This window comes from Synchiropus splendidus, chromosome 3 (genome assembly GCF_027744825.2).
Source record: "Synchiropus splendidus isolate RoL2022-P1 chromosome 3, RoL_Sspl_1.0, whole genome shotgun sequence".
Taxonomy (NCBI): domain Eukaryota; kingdom Metazoa; phylum Chordata; class Actinopteri; order Syngnathiformes; family Callionymidae; genus Synchiropus; species Synchiropus splendidus.
Window position 1 is genome coordinate 17,480,068 of NC_071336.1, and position 20,257 is coordinate 17,500,324.

General features: G+C 41.5%; 3 protein-coding genes across 5 annotated transcripts in view; all 3 read left to right on the forward strand.

Moving 5' to 3' along the window:
- The first annotated feature begins 467 nt into the window (after positions 1 to 467).
- On the forward strand, positions 468 to 2,986 carry LOC128756391 (transmembrane protein 236-like). Its single transcript, XM_053860876.1, has 4 exons — positions 468 to 739; positions 843 to 915; positions 1,303 to 1,426; positions 2,328 to 2,986. The coding sequence occupies exons 1-4, from the start codon at positions 468 to 470 to the stop codon at positions 2,984 to 2,986; spliced, it is 1,128 nt and encodes a 375-aa protein (XP_053716851.1).
- A 913-nt stretch (positions 2,987 to 3,899) lies between these two features.
- On the forward strand, positions 3,900 to 12,592 carry LOC128755781 (zinc transporter ZIP12-like). Of its 2 annotated transcripts, none has more exons than XM_053859777.1 (12): positions 3,900 to 4,313; positions 5,812 to 6,123; positions 6,190 to 6,397; positions 6,839 to 6,981; positions 7,057 to 7,228; positions 7,663 to 7,835; positions 7,915 to 8,070; positions 8,149 to 8,229; positions 9,117 to 9,189; positions 9,289 to 9,447; positions 9,617 to 9,804; positions 12,009 to 12,592. In XM_053859777.1, exons 1-12 carry the CDS (start codon positions 4,086 to 4,088, stop codon positions 12,135 to 12,137), a joined length of 2,022 nt encoding a protein of 673 aa, XP_053715752.1. In that variant the 5' UTR covers positions 3,900 to 4,085; the 3' UTR covers positions 12,138 to 12,592. The 2 variants fall into 2 exon arrangements, with proteins under 2 accessions (XP_053715752.1, XP_053715751.1); XM_053859776.1 differs by having other exon boundaries at positions 6,833 to 6,981; positions 12,009 to 12,591.
- A 2,191-nt stretch (positions 12,593 to 14,783) lies between these two features.
- cacnb2a (calcium channel, voltage-dependent, beta 2a) overlaps positions 14,784 to 20,257 on the forward strand; it is a 51,630-nt gene continuing 46,156 nt past the window's right edge. Inside the window, exons 1-2 of one of the 2 annotated variants that reach the window (XM_053858630.1) lie at positions 14,784 to 15,304; positions 16,945 to 17,037. In XM_053858630.1, the coding sequence (XP_053714605.1) occupies positions 15,224 to 15,304; positions 16,945 to 17,037 (174 nt within the window). In that variant the 5' untranslated portion in view covers positions 14,784 to 15,223. The remainder of the gene's footprint in view (positions 15,305 to 16,944; positions 17,038 to 20,257) is intronic. The other variant, XM_053858633.1, reaches the window with a different exon arrangement.

A 20,257-nucleotide genomic window follows, 5' to 3' on the forward strand; every position in this document is an offset into this window, starting at 1 on the left:
ATCAGCCGCCCTCAGTGGGGAAATTCAAGTTCAGATCAAGTTACCTTTAGACGTCGTCTTAGTATATTTCTGTCCATCTATACTTACAGGTTCTTGGACAGAGGAAAGCGGAGTATGAGAAACCAATCTGTTCTGATTCGAGTTTATAAATGAAGTAAATAATCGTCACTGTATGTTTGGCCACAGTGCATTTAGTTGCATTTGTGATTGACTTAAATGTCCTTGAATATGGAAACATGCTTGGCTCTCTCAGTGATGGTGATCTGTTTGGGTGCAGGCTATATCAGCTGAGACAATGGCTACTGCCGTGTAAGCACAGAGGGCCTGACTGGTCTGTGGAACATGCCAGTGGGAACAAACAAAACACTGGTGAGAACCTGACATGGCCTCAGAGGGACAGGGATTGCCTCGCTGCCACCCACTCTCTGTCTCCCCCTGGTTATTTTGATTTTCCAAATGGCAGCATCATGGGCTCGGGCAGCACGCTGAAGTTCGCGGTGTGTGAGGTCCTGCAATTTGCGGGTCTCAGTGTGCCGCTCTTGATCATCATGCAGAGGTTTGCGGTCATTGTCGCCAAAGTGAAAAGTTCTGTGGATCCCGTTGGCGACAGCAACACTGCCTACTGGTTGATCGTGGCAGCCTCTATTGCCTACGTCACCTCGACTGCTCTTCTGGTCTGGGTGCCCCTCAAGTTTATGGTGTTTACCAAGATGAAGATTCTCATTGGAAGAAAGAAATGGTGAGTTCTTTTCTTCGCACAGCTGAGACCTTGATAGCCAGTTTGATTTTGAATTATGATTATTTGAAGGTTCGGGTTAAAGCTAACTCACATTATATCTCAGGAGGCCTGTGGCTCTTGTGTATGTGATCCTCTCGACATTACCCTGTTTCACCTTCCTCATTGCCAGCTCAGAGGTACTGCTTGTGGCTCATTCTTGCTTTTTCTTCATACGCTATCACACTCAAGCTTAGTCAACTTGCAATTATTGGCAAATTAATCCCAAATTTTGTATCTGTTCTGAAATCTCAAAGGAAGAAGTTGTCATTAAAACACCCTTCATGCAAACAAATGTCAAGAACCTTCTTTACAACAACCTCAGTGGCATTGTAAATGTTCAACAACATGCTAAAAGTATAACATTGGAAGAATTATTGGCCACTCTTGTACTCACTAAGTCTTCCTTTAATAAATGATATTTCAACTGCCCTATAGCACTTTTAGTGTGATTTTCATGATTTGTGATTCAATGTAAACCAGTGGTCTTAGTGTTTTAAGTCATGAATTCATGATGGTTTGTGCAGGTTCAGATCCGTAACAAACTGAGGCACGACACGTTCACGGAGCTCCCTGTGTCCCTTGTTCTCTTCTCCCTCATCTGCATCGATGTGGTGGAAAGAATACGACACTGCACTCTCACTGGCCGTGGTGAGTGACCTCTCACCCTCTTCTACTGCCATGTGGGTCAGTCTATGAAGCCGGTGTCTCTGAGCTCTCAAAAATGTAAAAAAATGTGTACTTAAAATGATCAAAACTGTTCATTGATGTGTTAAATAAATAAAAATTCAGTGTCAAAGGCAGTATTTTAATAAAGAAATTGTGGTACTACGAGTATTAGGGCCACACAAAGATGTTTAATCTCATGAACATGAGTTTGATCTTGTAGTAAACTTGTGATATCCTAGAATTAATCTTAAGTAAAGTAAAGTATTGTCTAGTAGTAAGAGTTACCCGCCACTGTACTGGTCCTTGGTCTTTGTCGTTGTCTGTGGCGCTTTCAGAACCCTGGCAAGATTGAAGTGCGTGAGTTACTGATTTTACGAAATTAACGTCACCGCACTTCTGACTATTTGTTTTGAACTCTTGTTTGACGGTCCCTCCCTTTAGTCAAGTTAATTGGATGTTAGGGGTCCTCCTCTGCTCCTTCCTGTCTCACTCAAGGTGGGAGGTACATTTACACACTGTCTGTTGTGAAAACTATACAAATAAAACAGAGCAAAGTGATGGCCATGTCTACTCTGAATACGTAACTCTGACATTTGCGAGCATATTTTTGAGAAACCTCTTGCTGTTGCTGCTCCAGTCTGGTGACCACATGCAACTTCCTCTCAAAACAGACAAATACAGTAATGGCGCAGAGACCCTAGACATGGCTTTAATCTCATAACGTTACTTTAGTATTTCATTTTATAATTGTTTTCTTTGTGTGGCCCTAAATCTCTGTTGTAGTGTTTCAATTCCATTATTAAAATTCTGCCTTTGTTACTGAATTATTATTATTTTTTTTTTTATCTTAAAAAACATTGATGAAAGTGCTCTTTCTCACCAGCTAATGGTGGTTGCAGAGATCCTGACATCCCGACCTCCGGCCTCACACATGTGGAGCAGGTAGCATCTGTCAGGCCTGCAGTACCTGGGCAGCCTGTCGCTGCTTCCTTACCGCAAAATCTGGTCCATGACAGAAATCAGACGAGAGCCAGTCGACCAGAGTCTAATGGAACTGGCCCTCTGCGGCCTGGCAACACTGGAAGGCCATTTTGCATATCTGGGTTGAACTTGGGGGACACACCAGAACAAACCACGTCTCCTCATGACTATACAGGTCCCCTGCGGTTTCTCTGTGCCAGTGATAGCCGTGCTGAGGTTTTTGTTGATGGCTTCATGTTCTGGCTGGACACAGTGGAGATGACCAGGGTAGCAGGACACCCCTTGATCTGCTACTCCGGATGGGCGTTCCCCATATATGTGTTGTGCTACCTGTCCTGCTTGCGGGTGGTTGTGATGCCCCACAGCCCACTGCTCTCAACACTTGGAGTAGTCCTGCAAGATTTTCCTTTTTTCTTTGTGCGTGTTTGCCTTGTTGTAATATTCGGTTATGTCACACCTATCCTCTACATGATGAAGAACCTGTTGGTGTGTCTGGCATTCATTTACTTCAACTTCATGACCAAGCTGAGAGTCTTCAACACAGAGAGGATGTACTTTTGAATCCTACTATAGGTAAACCATCTCTAAAAATGCCAATACTTATAATACTTTTGTATTTCGCTGACAGATCTTTAAATGTGAAGTGTTTAACATGTGAAAACAGCCCAGGGATCAGCATGATTGTGATACACTATAAACTTATCTCAACTAAAGTACTTACATCAGTACAAGTAATATGAAGTATTTGCATATTTCTGGTGATAGGGATGTTCGTGACTGTTACAACAGAATCTATTTGATAGCTGGTACTGAGCATGTCAGCATAAGCTTGTACATTACGTCATGTGCATAATGCATGTATTTTTAAATGCACCACTCAAAAGGTTGTGCTAAAAGGTTATGTCTTGTGTGATAAAGGTACAAACTCAAGACATCATTTCGCTATATATTGAAGTGAGTATGTGACACATTTGAAATAAAATATGTATAGATGACCAACTAAAGAGTGTGTGTGATAATCTCAGTGATCGATTGATACAATGTATTTTCTGGGTATGGGATTATATATTTGATTGACGTGATGTATGCAGATCATGGTCACCTGTTCATGACAAAGGATCTCTTCTATCAGTGCAGGCAATCTGTTTCATGCACCTTTTTCTCCTGCAGCATGGTTACAAGGGCTTGAGTCATAGGGTGAGTTGCTTTGACTTCTTGGTCAGGTCCCTGCCGCCTATACAGAGGAGTCCCATACACACTTACGGACTATCTACAGGACTGGGCCACAAATTTGGAAGGGAATATTGGATTTTTTACCTCCTTGCTATCGCCAAGATTGTTTGTGCGTGTCATAACTGTTTTATAGTTTTGCTATTACACTAATTACGCTGTTTATAACGGCCTCCACCCCCTCGACCCACTCAGCCCCTGCTCTCTCACTTCACGGCTCTAATCCTTTTGTTGTGGACTAAGAGGCCCAGGCTGGATATGACTGCAGTGTAACGGCTTGTTCAAGCCGAATGGATGACTGCGAAACTCTCCAAACTTTCTTTCGACACTCTTTTGTCCTATTGTTTTTGAGCGGTTTTCTTTCCTATCATTTTCAAATTCCAGTCACTCCCCTCCCACTCCAGAACTTGAGGAATTCCAAGGTGAAAACATGTTGTCCAGGAGAGTTGTGTCGTCTCTTCTGTCGCTCCTCTGTCTGCTGCTGGGGGTCCTAGAGGCAGAGGGGCACGAGCAAGGACATATTCAGGATGTTCTCAGGGCCTTGGATCTGCCAGCCAGCAACAAGCCTTATTTTCAGAAGAACGACGTCGGAGTCCTGATTTCGAAGCTGCTTCGAGTGTTGCACTGTCGCGAATGGAACACGGGAAACTGTGACACAGTGAGTTTTTAACTCTTTAATTAGACTTGGCTGCTTTGTTTATTATTTTTTTTAATACAATGCCTGAATGGATACTACGGCAGCAGGAACTGTGTTGAAACTTGGTCATAGGGGGGACCTCCTGAAATGTTGAAGCATCATAACTGGACCATGTAGTCTGGATGAACAGAAGTTGACCTGGTTTTAGGACAAGTTTTTGTTCATCTGGAGTCAGACGGTGGTCCGGCGGGTGAATCTACTTCAGAATGGCGAGATGTTTTCACATCACTATTGTTGGTGTGAGGTTGGTGCCGGTAGGGGTGTAGCACAAAGCTCTGAGACCCCCGATCAGGTGTCAGGAACTTACAGCAGGTTTTGCTTCTCTTGTGTGTGTAAAACCATGTTAACATGGTTTGGAGTGTGACAATAGCAACAAGAGTTGAACTGAAACAGATAAATTGCAGCCACTTCTTGTTTTAGCAATCTGCTCTTTGCTTAGACTTATTACAATGTGCCAATGTACTCCCTCTGCTTTGAGCTGGTGTGTCCAACACGAGGGCCGCAAACTTTGCACACCGCATGATATAACTGTATTTGGTCCACAAAATCATCAATCACAAATTGTACAGTGTCCCTTCATTTATTGACCAAAAACTCCCACCCCTCACATTTCAGGCCCCATAATGCACTGAATGCAGTTGGACGCTTAACATTATAGTTGTGGTAATTCATTAAATGTTAGTCCTGTTTGACTTTCATCTGTTTTTCTTTGCGCTCCTTGCCAAATACTGATTGTCACCTTCATAGATGTATGTTGATCTGACAAATGTCTAAAATGTAGAGTTATTGACTTATTTGATTCATACGTACAAGGCTACTTTTCCCTCAGTTTTTCAGCTAAGTCTAGCAGAGCTGTGGACCATGTATGCATCCATCCCATCAAGAAACAATAACTACTCCATTGGCCGAATTAAAAACATTTTTCCCTCCAATATAAATACCATTTCTGGGGGCAGATACGTAGACTTTTTTCTCAGACATATTTGAAGCAACAGAACACACTTGCCTCATAAAGCTACAATCATGGCTGGAATGTTGGTGAAAAGGGAGGCTTAAATTCTTGACCTTGTTAAAGGAATTCATGCTGAGTGGCTTTAGGCTTCCTTCTGTTTGACATATTAAACCGACCTGGAGCTACTTCACCGTGCTGAATAGGAGTCTGCTTTGTGTGTGTCGAGCCTGGAAATTCTCTGAAATGGAGGGGAAATTGATAATGCAACTGAAAGAACACAAACCGCTCCATCAGTCCTGTGACAGTTTGCTCTCTAAGAGGGAGCACTAAACAACTGAGCAAAGCTAAGTCTCTGCATAGCATGTCAGTGAAAATAATCTGATTATATCCATGATACCGCTAGAATGTTAGCTCTTGAACTTCCGACAAAAAGTCCTTTCGATGCTGTAATTTGCGGTTTAAATGTGTAACTTTTGACGATTCGTTGGCAATGTGCTCTTGACACAGTGCCTAACACCTGACGTGGCTCTCTCAGTACTGGTGGATGATGGGAGATCGTATATTACCGAAGACAACTTCCAGCGTGTGAACACCGTTTTGCTCTTCTACATCCTCAACTGGCAAAATCTGTGTTCATCACCGGCTGGATTGCCATCCTTCCTCTCTTCCCCATCGTCGACAAAGAAATTCCAGTTCTACCTCTCCGCGCTCACAAGCTTACATCCAACCGAGGACAACAACTTTCTGTCTCTTGGTGAAGCTGAGATGATTCTGCAGCTCATCAGTAGACACTCCGACCAAACCGATGGATCCTTTGAAGTATAAAACATTAAATATTGTTCAATTCTCCCACAACACCCCTCATCCTGCCCTCCCTGGTTTCAGTGTGTTGATGCTGCCCACATCTTCAAAGACGTTGGCGTGAAAGAAAAGCCCGGTGCCGACGTGACCTCGGTGCCCAGACTAGCAACAGCCATCATCAGCCATGTCCTGCAGGGTCACTGCTTCAAAAGGAGGAAACTGCCGTCCCCGGCTTTCTTTACCAACTACATCTTCCGATCATTTAACCGCACAAGTAACTTGCAAATTCTTGGTAGGTCATTTCACGAGTCATCCTGTCCAGGACTTTATTTATTCATTAATATTTCAATGGGATCATGTCAGTCATGTGAAGAATCATGTTTACTGAAGTGAACACAGTCTTCGAATGCAATTCTGGCTTTATCTGTAAGAAGTTATTGTGAAAAGACAGATTGTAACAGGCACAGTTTTGAAATGTTCAGTTTGAGTCTGGATTGATTCCAGACTCAAATTGAACACGTGAATAGTAAGTAAGTACTTTTAGATAAAACTGAAAAAATGTTGATTGAAAAAGGAGTCACGGTGCACTACAATTTCCGGATGTTTCTCATCTATCTTTACTGCAACTCAAGTTATCCATAAAGTAGAAAAATATATTGTTACCAGCCGAGGATATATTGGAACAGGAGCAGCCACCTTGAATGACGTGACATGTCAACCCTCTGAGATTTAGAGGAGCTGCTCCATCAGCTGGGAGTCGGTCGAGAGGACGAGGAACACTCTCACGAGAAGAAGAGAAGAAGCACAGACACTCTGGAGCTTCCTCAGGGCGGAGGGATCCAGGACGCTGAGTCTTTCAGCAATGAATGGGCACAGGTGTGGAATTTTGGTTACCTGCTGAGGCACAAGGACAATTTCCTCAAAATAGTTTTTCCTTTTCTTTTTATTCAGGTGTGTTTTTCGGCCAATCAGCTGGTGGATATTTTTGCGCTGGATCCTCTTTTGCCGATTTCCACAGAACACTTCAGACAAGTTTGTCCCGCCATCATTCAGCAGTTGCTGGGCAACGCCTGCGTCCTAGTGGAGGAGAAGACCAGAGGAGCTCTTCCTACTGACCTGGAGAGTGAGACATTAAACTCATGACTTTATGGGGGATAACACAGGAAGCATTATCGTGGTCATCACTGGGAGGACCATGTGACCAAAACATATATTTCACCATGATCTGCTTATTTGTTTTGTAAGTTGAAGTGGTTCCTAAAAACGTTTGAAGATCGAAACATAGGAATCAAATGAATGGTGGTGTATGAACTATGCATGAGCTCATGAGTTTCATAAAACTCATGAGCTGTATATGTCCTCAGAGCTTTGTAGGTGGCGCTCTTCTTTCAAAAGGGATCAATGCTTTCCTTGAAATTGTTGTTCAAAGGTTACAGAGGGCCAACTAGTGGCGTCTGAAAGTGAGGACTGTTCATGATACATCATTGCGTTTGTAAGGTTCCAAGATCAAATATGCGCTGTGTGAATCACAGTGTTGCTCGTTCATTTGTGTTTCAGAGTATGGCTACAGCACTGCTGCCGTCCTGCTGGTCACACTGGGCTCCATGCTCGGCATCTGCCTCATCTTCTTCAACTCTTGCAAGGAAACGTACACACTCATCCTGCAGCTGTTTGTGGGCTTAGCAGTGGGAACTCTTTCAGGAGATGCGTTGCTGCACCTCATTCCGCAGGTAGCGCTGCATCCCTTCTCCCCCGTCTGTGGTCACTCCTGCTGGCTTTAACATGTGCTGCTTCTTGTTTTCATTCAAGATCCTGGGCCTCCATGATCACGCTCACAGCCCTGATGACCTGCACTCTGCTGAGGGCAAAGACTATCTGTGGAAGATACTCGGCTGCATCGCTGGCGTCTACAGCTTCTTCCTGATTGAGAGATTATTCTCCTTTTTTGTCCCTGGTCACGGACATGTAAGAACCAGACTGTGCTGCTCTAGTTTAGTAGAATTTCTCTCAGATCTGACTGTTGCTTCTCTATGGTACCTCCAGAGTCATAACAATGGACTTCCCTCTGAGCTCAGAGGCAACAGTCAGTCACAGAGAGGGAAGTCCATCTCCACTGTCCAGCTGGTGAGTTACAGAGAATCTGCGTGGTATAGCATTGGTAGACATTTAAAACATCAGGAGCCTGGACATGCAATATGTCAACATAATAAGAGAACATCACGTAGCTGCCAGTCTCTTAAAAATAAGTGTTGTCACAGTTTGTTTCTATTGTTGTTGCCTGTTGAACTGTACTTTCTTTCAGCTGCAGATATATAACACCTGACTTGCTTGCTTCAGTACATTAGCACCCAATGAAGGACAGCCAACATCCTTGTGTTTTTCAAGGCTTTTCCATGGGTTTCATTTCACATTGATGTTGAGAACAGTCAGCACTGTGTGGTTCAATAAAAGCACAGGTGTAACTGTCGATTAAGGGACATTCCTCTCTGAGCTCTACCCCGGGATGCATTGGAAGACAGTTTATGAATCCATACGTTTTACAATATTTTTGCTGGTGGTTATTGCATAATGCAAAAAATAAATAATGTTCTTATTCATATTCACGAGATGCCTCTGTAGAGTATAATTTCTTATGTGGTGGAGCAGGAAAAAGCAAAAAGTTAATCTTTCAAAAGAAGTTCATGCATCGATACAAATTATGAAACGTTCAAAAGTTCATAAATAAAAATGAAGCCTGTAAACAGATTCAGTCGAGAACATTCTTTAGAATAACCCCAGAGGCACTGAAAAGGTTCAAAAGCATGCTACAAGCACAAAATTGTTAGCATTAATGGCCACTCTAGTGCAATTAATTGAGATTACTTTTTATAAATAACTCTTTCCGAGACTGAGTTAAAATAAGGGGCGATGTTCCTGTCTCACTTAAATCTAAGCACCGTAGAAAAAAGCAGTGAAGTAGCACACGATTGAAGCACATGGTGATGGATTCCAAACCACTGATGACGTTTCAGGGGCCGGTGGATGAGATGGAGTGCACAGAAATATCTCCGGAGCCCGCGGACACAGAGAGCACCTCTCAGCAGCGTAAGTGAAACGGACCGTCGCGCTCACAGGAATGCGATCAACACCATAATTGGTTGGCTGTCACGTTCTGGCTTCTCATCATCTCTGTTGTGTTCCCAGGACGAGGCGTCCCTTTGCTGGCCGTGATGGTAATTGTGGGCGACAGCCTTCATAACTTTGCAGATGGCCTGGTTATCGGCGCGGCCTTCTCCTCCTCTGCAGAGACTGGCATGGCAACCACAGTGGCTATCCTGTGCCACGAGATACCGCACGAGATGGGTGAGCGGTCGCTGTGGGCTTTAGATTGACAAAAAGTAAACAGACAAGTTCAACTCAAACTATGACTTTACATAAAAACATGAAAGTCTGAATGAGACTTGTTCTCTTGTTGAGAGATGTTTCTAAGCTCCCATCTATTTCATTTCTCTCTGCTGTTCACGCCTCTCAGGAGATTTTGCTGTGCTGTTGAGCTCTGGACTTAGTGTTAAAACAGCCGTGTTGATGAACTTCCTCAGCGCTCTCACTGCCTTCCTGGGCCTTTACATCGGCCTGCTTGTTTCTGCCGAGTCAGAAGTTCAACAGTGGATCTTCACCGTCACAGCCGGGATTTTCCTTTACATTTCACTGGTTGAAATGGTGAGTATGCAACTACAACAACTACACACAACTCAAACTATGAGTTATGCGGGGAACTGACGTCAAGTCAAAAGCACATCATCGACTTGCCATGTTTTGGAACAGAACATTCTGAACTGTCTACTTGTGTGAGCTGATAGAGGGCAAATTATCAGTCCACTGAAGTTTGACAACCTCATTTCGATTTTGGTTTTGTGGCCATTCACTCTGCCTGCCACTATATGCCAGGGTGTTTTCACTGCATCGTTCACCATGATGTTTTCCATCATTCAGGGTCAGAAATTAATACCACACACTTTCCTTCACCAAACTGTCCAAGCTTCTCTGATAGCTGCCTTGTTCCCATGTTCAAAAGCATAACCCATTTAACCAAAAACATATTCATGTGTTCTTATTCTCCCACCTGAATTGCTGGAACTCTCTGCTCACTGGCATCAACCAGCTCCAGCTGGTTCAGAACTCACTAGCTAGGCTTCTAACTGGCTCTAACAGACAGGACCACATCACAGTGGTAGCTTCTCTGCACTGGCTTAGTCCACTTTAGAGTCAATTTTAAGATTTTATAATTGACTGTTTAAGCCCATCTGCTGCTGACACCCTACAAGCCAACCAGGGCCCTCAGATCATCAGGTGGTCTCTGTTAGTTGTCAAGATTTAAATGTAGAGGTAAAAAAACAGCATGTACAGACACATTTAAAATTCTGCTAAAAAGTGACTTTTTTGGGCTTTCATTTATGTACTATTGTCTGTCCTTGTACTTGTTTCTATTTTGCTGAGACATTAGTCGTCCAAATTCATCTGCTAGCAACAAACAGTACATGTTTATCAGCTTAGCTGAACAGCTTTGGCTTTATTGCCAAGGTCAGCGAGGATCCCACCAACTAGGAAAGTGCTTTGGAACAAAATCAAAATAAAATAAAATAAAATAAAATGTAAGTAACTAATAAATAGATAAACCACAAACAACAACAATGCTGTTTATGCTGTACAGTATAGACAATATCCGTAGCATTTTATTTTCCAAATCCTGCTTTGTCTGCAAATCACTTTGTGAAGAGTGTTCGGAAAGGTGCTACATAAATGAAGTATCATTATTATTATTATTCATCCGATACCAGTCTTTGAATATACATACCGTTCTTGAACGTCAATTTATGAGAATTTTGTAAAATTTGCATTTGTAGTGCAGTAAAAAGAAAAACATACTGAGGAATGTTGGTCAAATAACAATATACATGAAAAAAAAAAAAAAAAAAGAAACTAGCCTGGCCAAGATTCCAACACTAGTTCATCAATGAATCATCAGATCTAATTTCGCATAGGCTACAAAGGGCTTCTCCAACATGACACGATATTTCTCATCAATATACAGTGGTACCTCGGTTGTCAAACACAATCCGCTCCAGACAGCCGTTCAAATTGTTAGAAATCTGAATTGATTTTTCCCATTACAATGAATGGAAAAAGAAATAATGCGTTCCAAGCCTTAAAATAGGCTTTTGTAGGGGTGAATGTAGAGTGTCTGCTGCAGGTTCGTCTATGTGTGTGGCCGCTGCATGCGGGAGGGGTTGCCGAGTGAGTGACGTCTCTCCAGAAGTGAAGAGGTGCCGGTGCGTGTCCAGCTCTGAATGTGCGCTTCTGTGCAGTTTGGCTGTGACAAAGTCATAAACCAAGTAACACTCTGTCCCAGACTCGCTTCATCCCTGCCTCGTGAGGTGTGGAGAGCGAGCACCTCCCCTGTGACACTCTACCACGGTCCAGTGCGGAGACAGGAAAGGTTTTACACCTCAATATGAAGAAACAGCCAGTAAATGGAGCTAATGGGACATGTCTGCACACAGAGACTGCGTTATACACAATAACAAAGCACGTCGTGGGTCAGCTGGTCGGTCTGCTCACATTGTTTTTTTCCGGCTTTTTTGGGGGCATTCGAGTTCTGGATTTTCGTTAGAAATCCGAAGCAAAAAAATCTCGAAATTTTTGTTCGAACTCCGATTTGTTCGAAGTCCAGGACATTCGAAAACCGAGGTACCACTGTATTAGGAAACGATGATACTAGGGCACCAATTGTATTAAGAACTTTAAAGCACCACCTTTGTTGCAGTAGGAGCACCATAACTAAACAGGAAGTCGGAATGTTTTGGCCGGTGCTGCTATATTTTTCATCTGATGACGATGATAGTTTGTGGCTCTCTCCACATCAGCTCCCAGAGATGAGTCGAGTGAAGTCCAGCCGGCCGTGTGTGGTGTTCCTCCTGCAGAACCTGGGTCTCCTGATGGGCTGGACCTGTCTCTTGCTGCTGGCATTATTTGAACATGAACTGCGATTCTGAGTGTGACCTTTTTTAAATTGTCATTGATTGGCGGATGATTTGATTTCCATAAAATGAAATATGAAATCTCAGGTCATTTGAAATGATCGACAGTGTTGTGAGCAAATCACAGGGTGAGTTCAAAAGTTTTATACTGGATGCGCCATACATGTGAAGAAGTATCATTATTACTGACTTATTAACAAAATATTGAGTAAAAGTCAACTGTTATTTACTCCTGGCTGTTTGAGGCTTTGATGACATTAAAATCTATTGTGGGTTTTCTGCATCTTGATTTTTTCTTGGTTTTAAGTTCTTGGTTTTGAATGTTATTCTTTCGATTCAATTTATTAAAGGGCTGTTTCCCCTCACACTCGCCAGTGTTTGTGTGCCAGACTGCTCCATATATGCTATTTATTGTTTGGGATTTTTAAAGGTGTTATTTTCTGGTCTCTGAATCTCTGTTCTTGGATTTTCAAGTTATGTCTCCTCGGTGCGAGTGGGCTTCTCCTCCCACCTGAGCCACTTGTTCTGTTCATCCACCAACCTGGATGACTCTCTTTCACGGTGTCAAACAGCCCACATAGAAAACATGCGCTCCAGTAGCCAGTGGAACTGGGACTGGAGGTGGAGGACGATGCAGCCAAGAGCAACTCATCAGCCGAGAAAAGTGATTGTATGCAAAGTGCATTTCACAGATAGATGCAGAACACAAAATGTATTCTCGAAGATAACAATATTCAAATCTAGTTCTTGTACTGTAACAGAAATGTTTTGTTTGTAAAAAAATTTTTAAAGAATAAACACAATAGCCAGGTGACCAGTTTGTCACATGACTTTATAGTCATCGTCACACAATACATTCATGTTTTGCCATCAAGTTTTCTAATTCTGTCGTAATGTGTGTGACACTGAGACAATCAGTCAAAGTCAGTCTGGAATTTTCCAGAAAGCTGGATGCCTTGTCTTCTAGCAAATAAAAAAAAAAACTAAATGTAATAGTAATTTACTTTTGTGCTTAAATATCTAATAAATGTTATAGAAAATAAGCTTACAAAAATAAAACTGAAAAAACAATTAGACACATTAAAGAGCTATAAACAAAGAGCTAATGCTTCAGATAGCATTCGTTTTAGAATAAGGTGAAACAAAAACTGTTTGTTGCACTGCATTGTTTTATCAAATGAATACAGTAAATTCATCTCAACATTTGTCAACGTCACACTCCACAAACCGGAACCGAAATTTCAAAAAATGTGACTCATTATCGCCTCCTGCCGCATTTTCACCAAAAAGTTCGCATCCAATCTCTCGACTACGAGTCGTTACGTACAGTCAGTATATTTATAAGAAAAAAAAACTCTTCCTCGAGACTGACAGCAATAAATACCCACTTTATACTCCAGTCAGGTTTAAGTTAAATGGGTTTAAAGTGTAATACCGAAAGGGACCGCCAGAGAGTGTCACGCGTTACTGCTGCATCGCATGTAGATGACGGTGAAGAGAAACGATTTGTGAAGACAAGACTGACAGAATAGAAGGGCTGACATTGCATTTTATCTGGTCGCTGAGCTCAAGTTCAGTATTGAATGCCTGAGTCAAAAACAAGCTTTAAATTCCGAGTTAAATTAGGTTTTTCAGTGTCATATTTTTTTCTTTTTCTAGAAAAATGTGTTCACTACTAATTGGTGTCCAGTTAGATCAGTAAAATACATTTTGCTGTGATAAGAATGTAATAAAACTCACTGATCACATTCTAAAGATTATATAGCTCTGGGGAAAAAAAATCATGGGACCACTGCAAAATTGTCAGTATTTCTGAATTGACTATTTATAGGTATCTGTAAAATGTAAAAGTAAAATGTAAACATGTAAACATGAGTATTGTGATTTTGTGTATTATGATCTTGTTTTCTTTGCACTATTTGAGGATTTGTCATTTATGCAAATTAATACTCTAAATAACAATATTTTTATTTGGAATTTGGAAGAAATGTCAGTAGATTGTAAAATGAAACAAAAAAGTAAATTTTACTTAAACACATACCTATAAATAGTAAAATCAGGAATCCTGACAGTTTTGCAGTGGTCTTTTAATTTTTTTTTTTTCCAGAGCTGTATTTATAATTTCCATCCTTTCTCCCTGCATTTGGCAGCAGTACCAAGGATGCTCACACTTCCTTCTCTCCAGAGACCTAAGCCACCGCTTCATACCGAGGTAGACAACTCAGCGCATCCTCACAGCAATTTCTGTAGTTCTGAACTTATCTTAGCATAATGTTATGTGGGTCGGCGCATATAAAGCTAGAGGGTACGGATTGTTAACGCTCATGTGCAAGTTCGCATATTACAAGAAAAACTTTTCACAGGTTTTTATCCTTCATACATACATACATATTAAAATGCACATACAGCTTTTAGTTAAAATAACTATATGTTATAACTGTTTTGTCCTTTGTTTCATTTATTTCAGGAAAATGCTATTTCATGTGCAACACTGACAAAATGTAACTTCTTGTCATAGGTACCTTTGCAGATCTAGATATTAGACATCTCTGCCCAAGACTTCTCCCCAAACGTTTCTTTAAGAACAAGATCACTGGTCAAAGTGTGTAAATCCACCAACTACTGCACTACATGAGGTCGCATTGCTTCTGACTCTGCTGAAGAATCGAGGCTGTTACTGTCATAAAAAGCGACCTCATGCCGAGTGCAGTCAGTGAAACTATTTATTTTTGGCAGCAGGCAGTGTTCGAGCGGCTCCATGGCCCGATCTGATATCACCTTCCTGAGAGCATTATTCACTTCCTGCCGGCAGTGAGGAGGCAGATGAGTTGGCGGTGGATGAGGGCGCTTGGTTCAGGAGAGCTTTCAGCCGATGTGGGCTGAAGGTTCAGGGAACATGACGATGATGTTTGCGATGACACAGCCAGAAAGGTCCCAGAAAACATCAGCAGCAGCATCATCATACGAACCAGAGAAACGGCAACTGCTCCATCAAGCTCCTCCTCAAGTCTCCAACTTCCACACCAGCAGCAGCTCCGCGTCCTCCTCAATGACTAAACATTTTTGTTTTGGATCGCAGCTTTCTTTCATGAAATGGAGTAATGGTTCTCAATAACTCTCCGAAAACAAGAGCCGCACCTCTGGAGACGCACATGGATCCTCTAGAACACTCTCTGCTGCAAGTAAGTCACGGTAACTTCACGGAAATAGCGTCAGTTTTAATTAGCATTAAATAGCTTGTTCGTTAGCGGGAACTTCGCAGGTGAGCAGTCACGTGATCAACACTTGCCGTGTGGTACAACATTTGCTGAAACGTATGAAATATCCTGCAGAAGTTTAGAACTTTTTTAAAGGCTTGCATGATATTAATATTCTTTGGAAATGTGTTGTCTATACTATGCTGTTGTTTCGCTCTATTATATAACACTCTCAACTCGACGGAATTGTCACAGTTATTGTTAAAAATTCTACATTTTACACACCTTTTGTTTATTCATTTTTGTAACCGTCACGGACTAATCGTGAATCTGCAGTTCGTCGGTGAAAATGTATCAGATTAACGTGCTCTGCTCAGTAAACCTCTAGTTTCACTCATCCTATGTTAAAACAACTCAAGAATATGTCAAACATCTGCGCTCACGTTTCATAGTTACACATCTTGTACGTACTGTTTTATATTGCGTATTGAGATGTGGACTTCCAAGCACTTTTTAAAGCGAATAGGGATTTGATGCTGCTCTCAGATGTTTTTAATTCATGAAGTAATAATTCCTACACCCACAAATATGTTGTAGGCATCACTAAATGCATAATCTTACGGCAACAGTGAACAATTTAGTTAGAGAAAAAGATAGAAAAAGATTCCTGCAAGCATTGTCCACACATTTGGTGATGTGGGATTTCGTTATCTGGGGAAACAATGATTTGAAAATTATACCGATATACCGATGACAGATATAATAATAAGGAGAAGAAGAAGAAACAATAAATTGACCAATGAAGTACGTCAACATCAAACCAAACCGATCTATATATGCATCAAATACATCATATCCCCTCTACAGCCACATTACATTTAACTACTGTGAGGAAAACCTGTAAGGATTGTGTTGGGTGTAAATGTACCTGAGGTTAACAGTGCATCACCTGGAAATGTGTGCACACAGAGATCCATTAAATGTGACATTTCCTCCTGTTTGGTTCCATCTGCATCATGCAGAACCGTCTTCATAATCGGGCCCTGGTGTTATACAAGCAATATTAACATAAACACAATACATTTTTCCACTGTTGCCACGAGCAACAGTTTCTGTATGAGTTTTCAGTGCATCTCAGTACCCTCTTCATATCAGCCAGCAATATTCAGACCACCCACATATTTGCCCTCTTCTCATGACACCTGCCACAACATTACAGTTCACATCCAACACAGCAATTATGTAATTGAACTGCAAGTGCTGCAAGTTCAAATTCCTCAACTTCTCTGCTCTAACTTTAACACAGTCCACCTTTAAATGTTATCCATGTCATGTCATTTTATTATTTATGTTGTATTGGTAACAACTGACTATTAATAAACTTGCTTATTTACACTTAATACTATTTACACTTAATCCATTCTACAAGACACTGATCAATACCCTATAATTATTAAATGGTGGATCATATTCTATACACTACACGTGTGAATAGTATTTTTTTAGGGTGATAAATGTTCCCTTTTCTAAAGTGTGACACATGTATTTAAATACAATTAAACAAGTTTACAGGTATGTGACAGTTTTTCTTCTATATTAATCGTTTTCTTCTTTTCACCTGAAAGTCTCAGTGCAGAGGAGCACGTAGGAAAGGCAGATTCAAAGGTTCTGATGGCAGCACTTCCTCTGACACCACCACCAACAGCCTTATACGACAGGTAAGTTAAGTACTTAGGAAGCATTTAGCCCTGCGTTGCTTAACATTTCTTTATATCATCGTGACTCACTCTTGTTTTTGCTGTCAAATAAAAGTGCTTATGTTAGGTTGTACCATCTATTCATGTACAATAGGAACTTAAATGCTACATAAAATATTTATTCAATTTGAAGCAAGGAATATGTCACATACATCTCTAACTGTTTTGTTTGACCTGTTCATCACAAATTTCACTGTCTAGTGGATTTAGCTGACAGGCCTCTGGACGACTTCTTGAGTTCCTGACCAACAGGCTGTGGGCATCTCCACTTCAGATCTCCCTTGTAGCATCATTCCAATAGAGGGTTGATTTGCATAACTGATAAATTAACTATAAACTCCTGTGTGTAAATCGCTGTCTACTTATTTTTGAGTTAAAGCTGATTTTCCAAATAGTGGCTAAATGTTTGCCTCACCTCATTCTCTAACGCTTATTCCCACTGGAGACATTGGGGACTGGAGCCTATTCCCTCTGCTAGTGTGAGAGGTGGGGGACACCTCTGGACAGGTCACCAGCCTGTCTCAGGGCATGTGTAGTGCAGACAAACACTGAGATCTTTTGTTTGGAATGAACGTGAAAGGTGCCAGTAAAACACTGGAAAAATGATTCAAGACTTTTATAGTTAGTAGTCAACACAACTTCAATAGAAAACAATTGCTACTACATAAGACCGAATGTATCATCTTGAAGTGGTCAACTGGCCTGTATACATGTACAAGAGTAAAAGCGACTTCTAAATGAATGCAATGATATTTAAGTCAGTCATTACATTAAGTTTGGCATATGTTTTAGAAGATTAATCACAAATCATTCTCTCACAACCAAGTGAGGGAAAGAGAGAACTGGTGACTGATTGATGAATATTGTTTGGCTCTCAACTCTTCGCTAGTCCAGACTGCGCTACGAAGAGTCACTGAGGAATCATAACATTTCCTGGCAGTTGCGTCACTCAGGAATGTGTGTGTCAATGTCTGACAGTAAATGCCTGTTGCTGCCATTGAGCCTCTTTCGTCATCATCCATCAGGGACTTGTTGTGGAGGGCAGTGAGAAGTTTGTGGGTACAGACGATTTTTAGAGGTTTGTCAAAGCTGCATCCTCCACGTGAGAGCAACGTCAATGTGGCGTTGTTATAAAGCAGACGCTTCAAGGTACACACTCTCCAAGTCTGGTCTTTGTTCAGGAGACCTGCATGAGATGGGACAGGCTGGGTTAAGGATGCACAGCCTTGCTTAAATGTTTCTCCCTTTTTTGGAGGACTCCTAAATGGTATCGCTTGGTGGCAGAGGGGCGACCAGATCAGAGCAAGGCTTGTGTAGCGCTTTCATCTCAACGCCACAGAAAAGTTCTGAATGAGCAGCTCTCATCAGCACTGATCTCGACAGGGGCCGATTTTACAACTACCCGTGGGAGCCCATGTTCATTCCCACAGTCCTGTCCCAGAGTGAGGAGTTCCCCTGTTGTCTGAGACACAAAGATAATGATCCTGAGAGACCAACGAGGCATGGTCCAACACCATGACCTGAAGATTCATATGAGAGGCCATTCATGTAATAGACTGAAGGGAGAGTTGTGGTCTGGGTCACTGAGGCCTCAACATGCAGGACAGAAATATCCTCTGCCAGATATTTGCCACAAGGGGGCTCCAGATACAGTCAAGCTTTCAGTAACCACTCTGTTGTTAGGTTTATTCTCTTTAGTTTAGATGATATAGTTTATATAATCTTTATGCTAAGAAGCTACACGAAGTTTTGTGGTGTGTCACATGAGCAGCTGTAACCTCTCATTGTAGGTTCTTTCCCCACAGCACAATAAAGCCATGCATCACATCACTGATGTCGCTTTTAGAGAGTTTTCATGCCGCTTCATTTAAACTGGAAGTTGCCATGTTGGGGGCACTCTACTTGTAAACAGCGCATTCTTACTGATGGAGATCTCGAACGACTGCGAGGAAAATGGCAAATAATTGCCGTGTTTTTGGCTGTAACAATCGTTCAGTCTGTCCAGGCAAAAATCCAAATTTGTTGACAATAACATGTATTCGTCTAATGACTGTAGGTGTACAGTCAAACAACATTGAGTTAGCAGAATGTGTTCAGCTTGTAAACTAGGCAATACAACTCAGAATTAAACACAGTACATTAAATGTTAAAAATATTTAAATAAGACGTCACATTTTCAAAGAGAGTACACATTTTTAAATGAACTGAACAGTACTATGCAGCGTTAGCGTGAAGTGCTTGAAGTACAGAACGTCACAACAGTCTACTTAAAAGGTTTTTTCCCTGTTTTAGCAAGTGCTAAGGCAGCCTTGTATGGCTGACTTGTATGGATCTTCACTGTCAATAAAATGCAGCTTTTCCAAATATGGCATCCTTTTCAAGTCCTCCCCTGTATCCTACTGTTTTAAACACATTATTACCGCCAAAAACACTGATGCACCAGAAAGACTCTAATGTCAGGATATTCATCAGTGCTTACCTCCAACATGGCGACTTTTCCCAAATTTAAATTTTAAATTTTAAATTGTTTTCCCAATAAATATTATTTGCTTGGTTATTATTTTTCAAGGCCACTGATCTCTTTCCACCTGGCTGCCCCGTTTACTTAAGTCTCCCTGCTGGTCTCATACACTTGTTTCAACTCATGGAAAAACGTCTTTCCATGAGCACAAGACTGTCTTTACTTAATTTGAAATATTATAGACTGACAATGGGGATAGTTGTTTGAAACACTATGTTAGAATGGCCCTTTCCTCAAGTATATGAAACGGAAAATATTTCCAGAGAGGTAAATATGCTGCATATAGTACATTCTTCACATTGGAAAACATACGTGTCATTTAGGAGGAACGTTATCCCAGTTTTAAAGAGAGCACATGGACCAAGATGATTCACAAGAAAAGCTGCTGTATTCAAGACTCATTCAAAGGGTGAAAACAGATATTGCTAATTTGCTATTCTTGTTGGACCACTGCGTCTTCATTTCCATGACATTCAGCGGTTTATTCACATTGTGCTTAAGTTGTGCGTGGAAATCATCTTGATGTCGATTATTGTGATGAATTCACTGCTGCTTTCATAAGTACATATGAAACCACAGAATTACTCACTCAGCAAGGTAAATAGAAGTGAAGAGGGCAGACAAAGAGAGAAACGTCAGCCTGGTGCCTCAGGTGGTGTG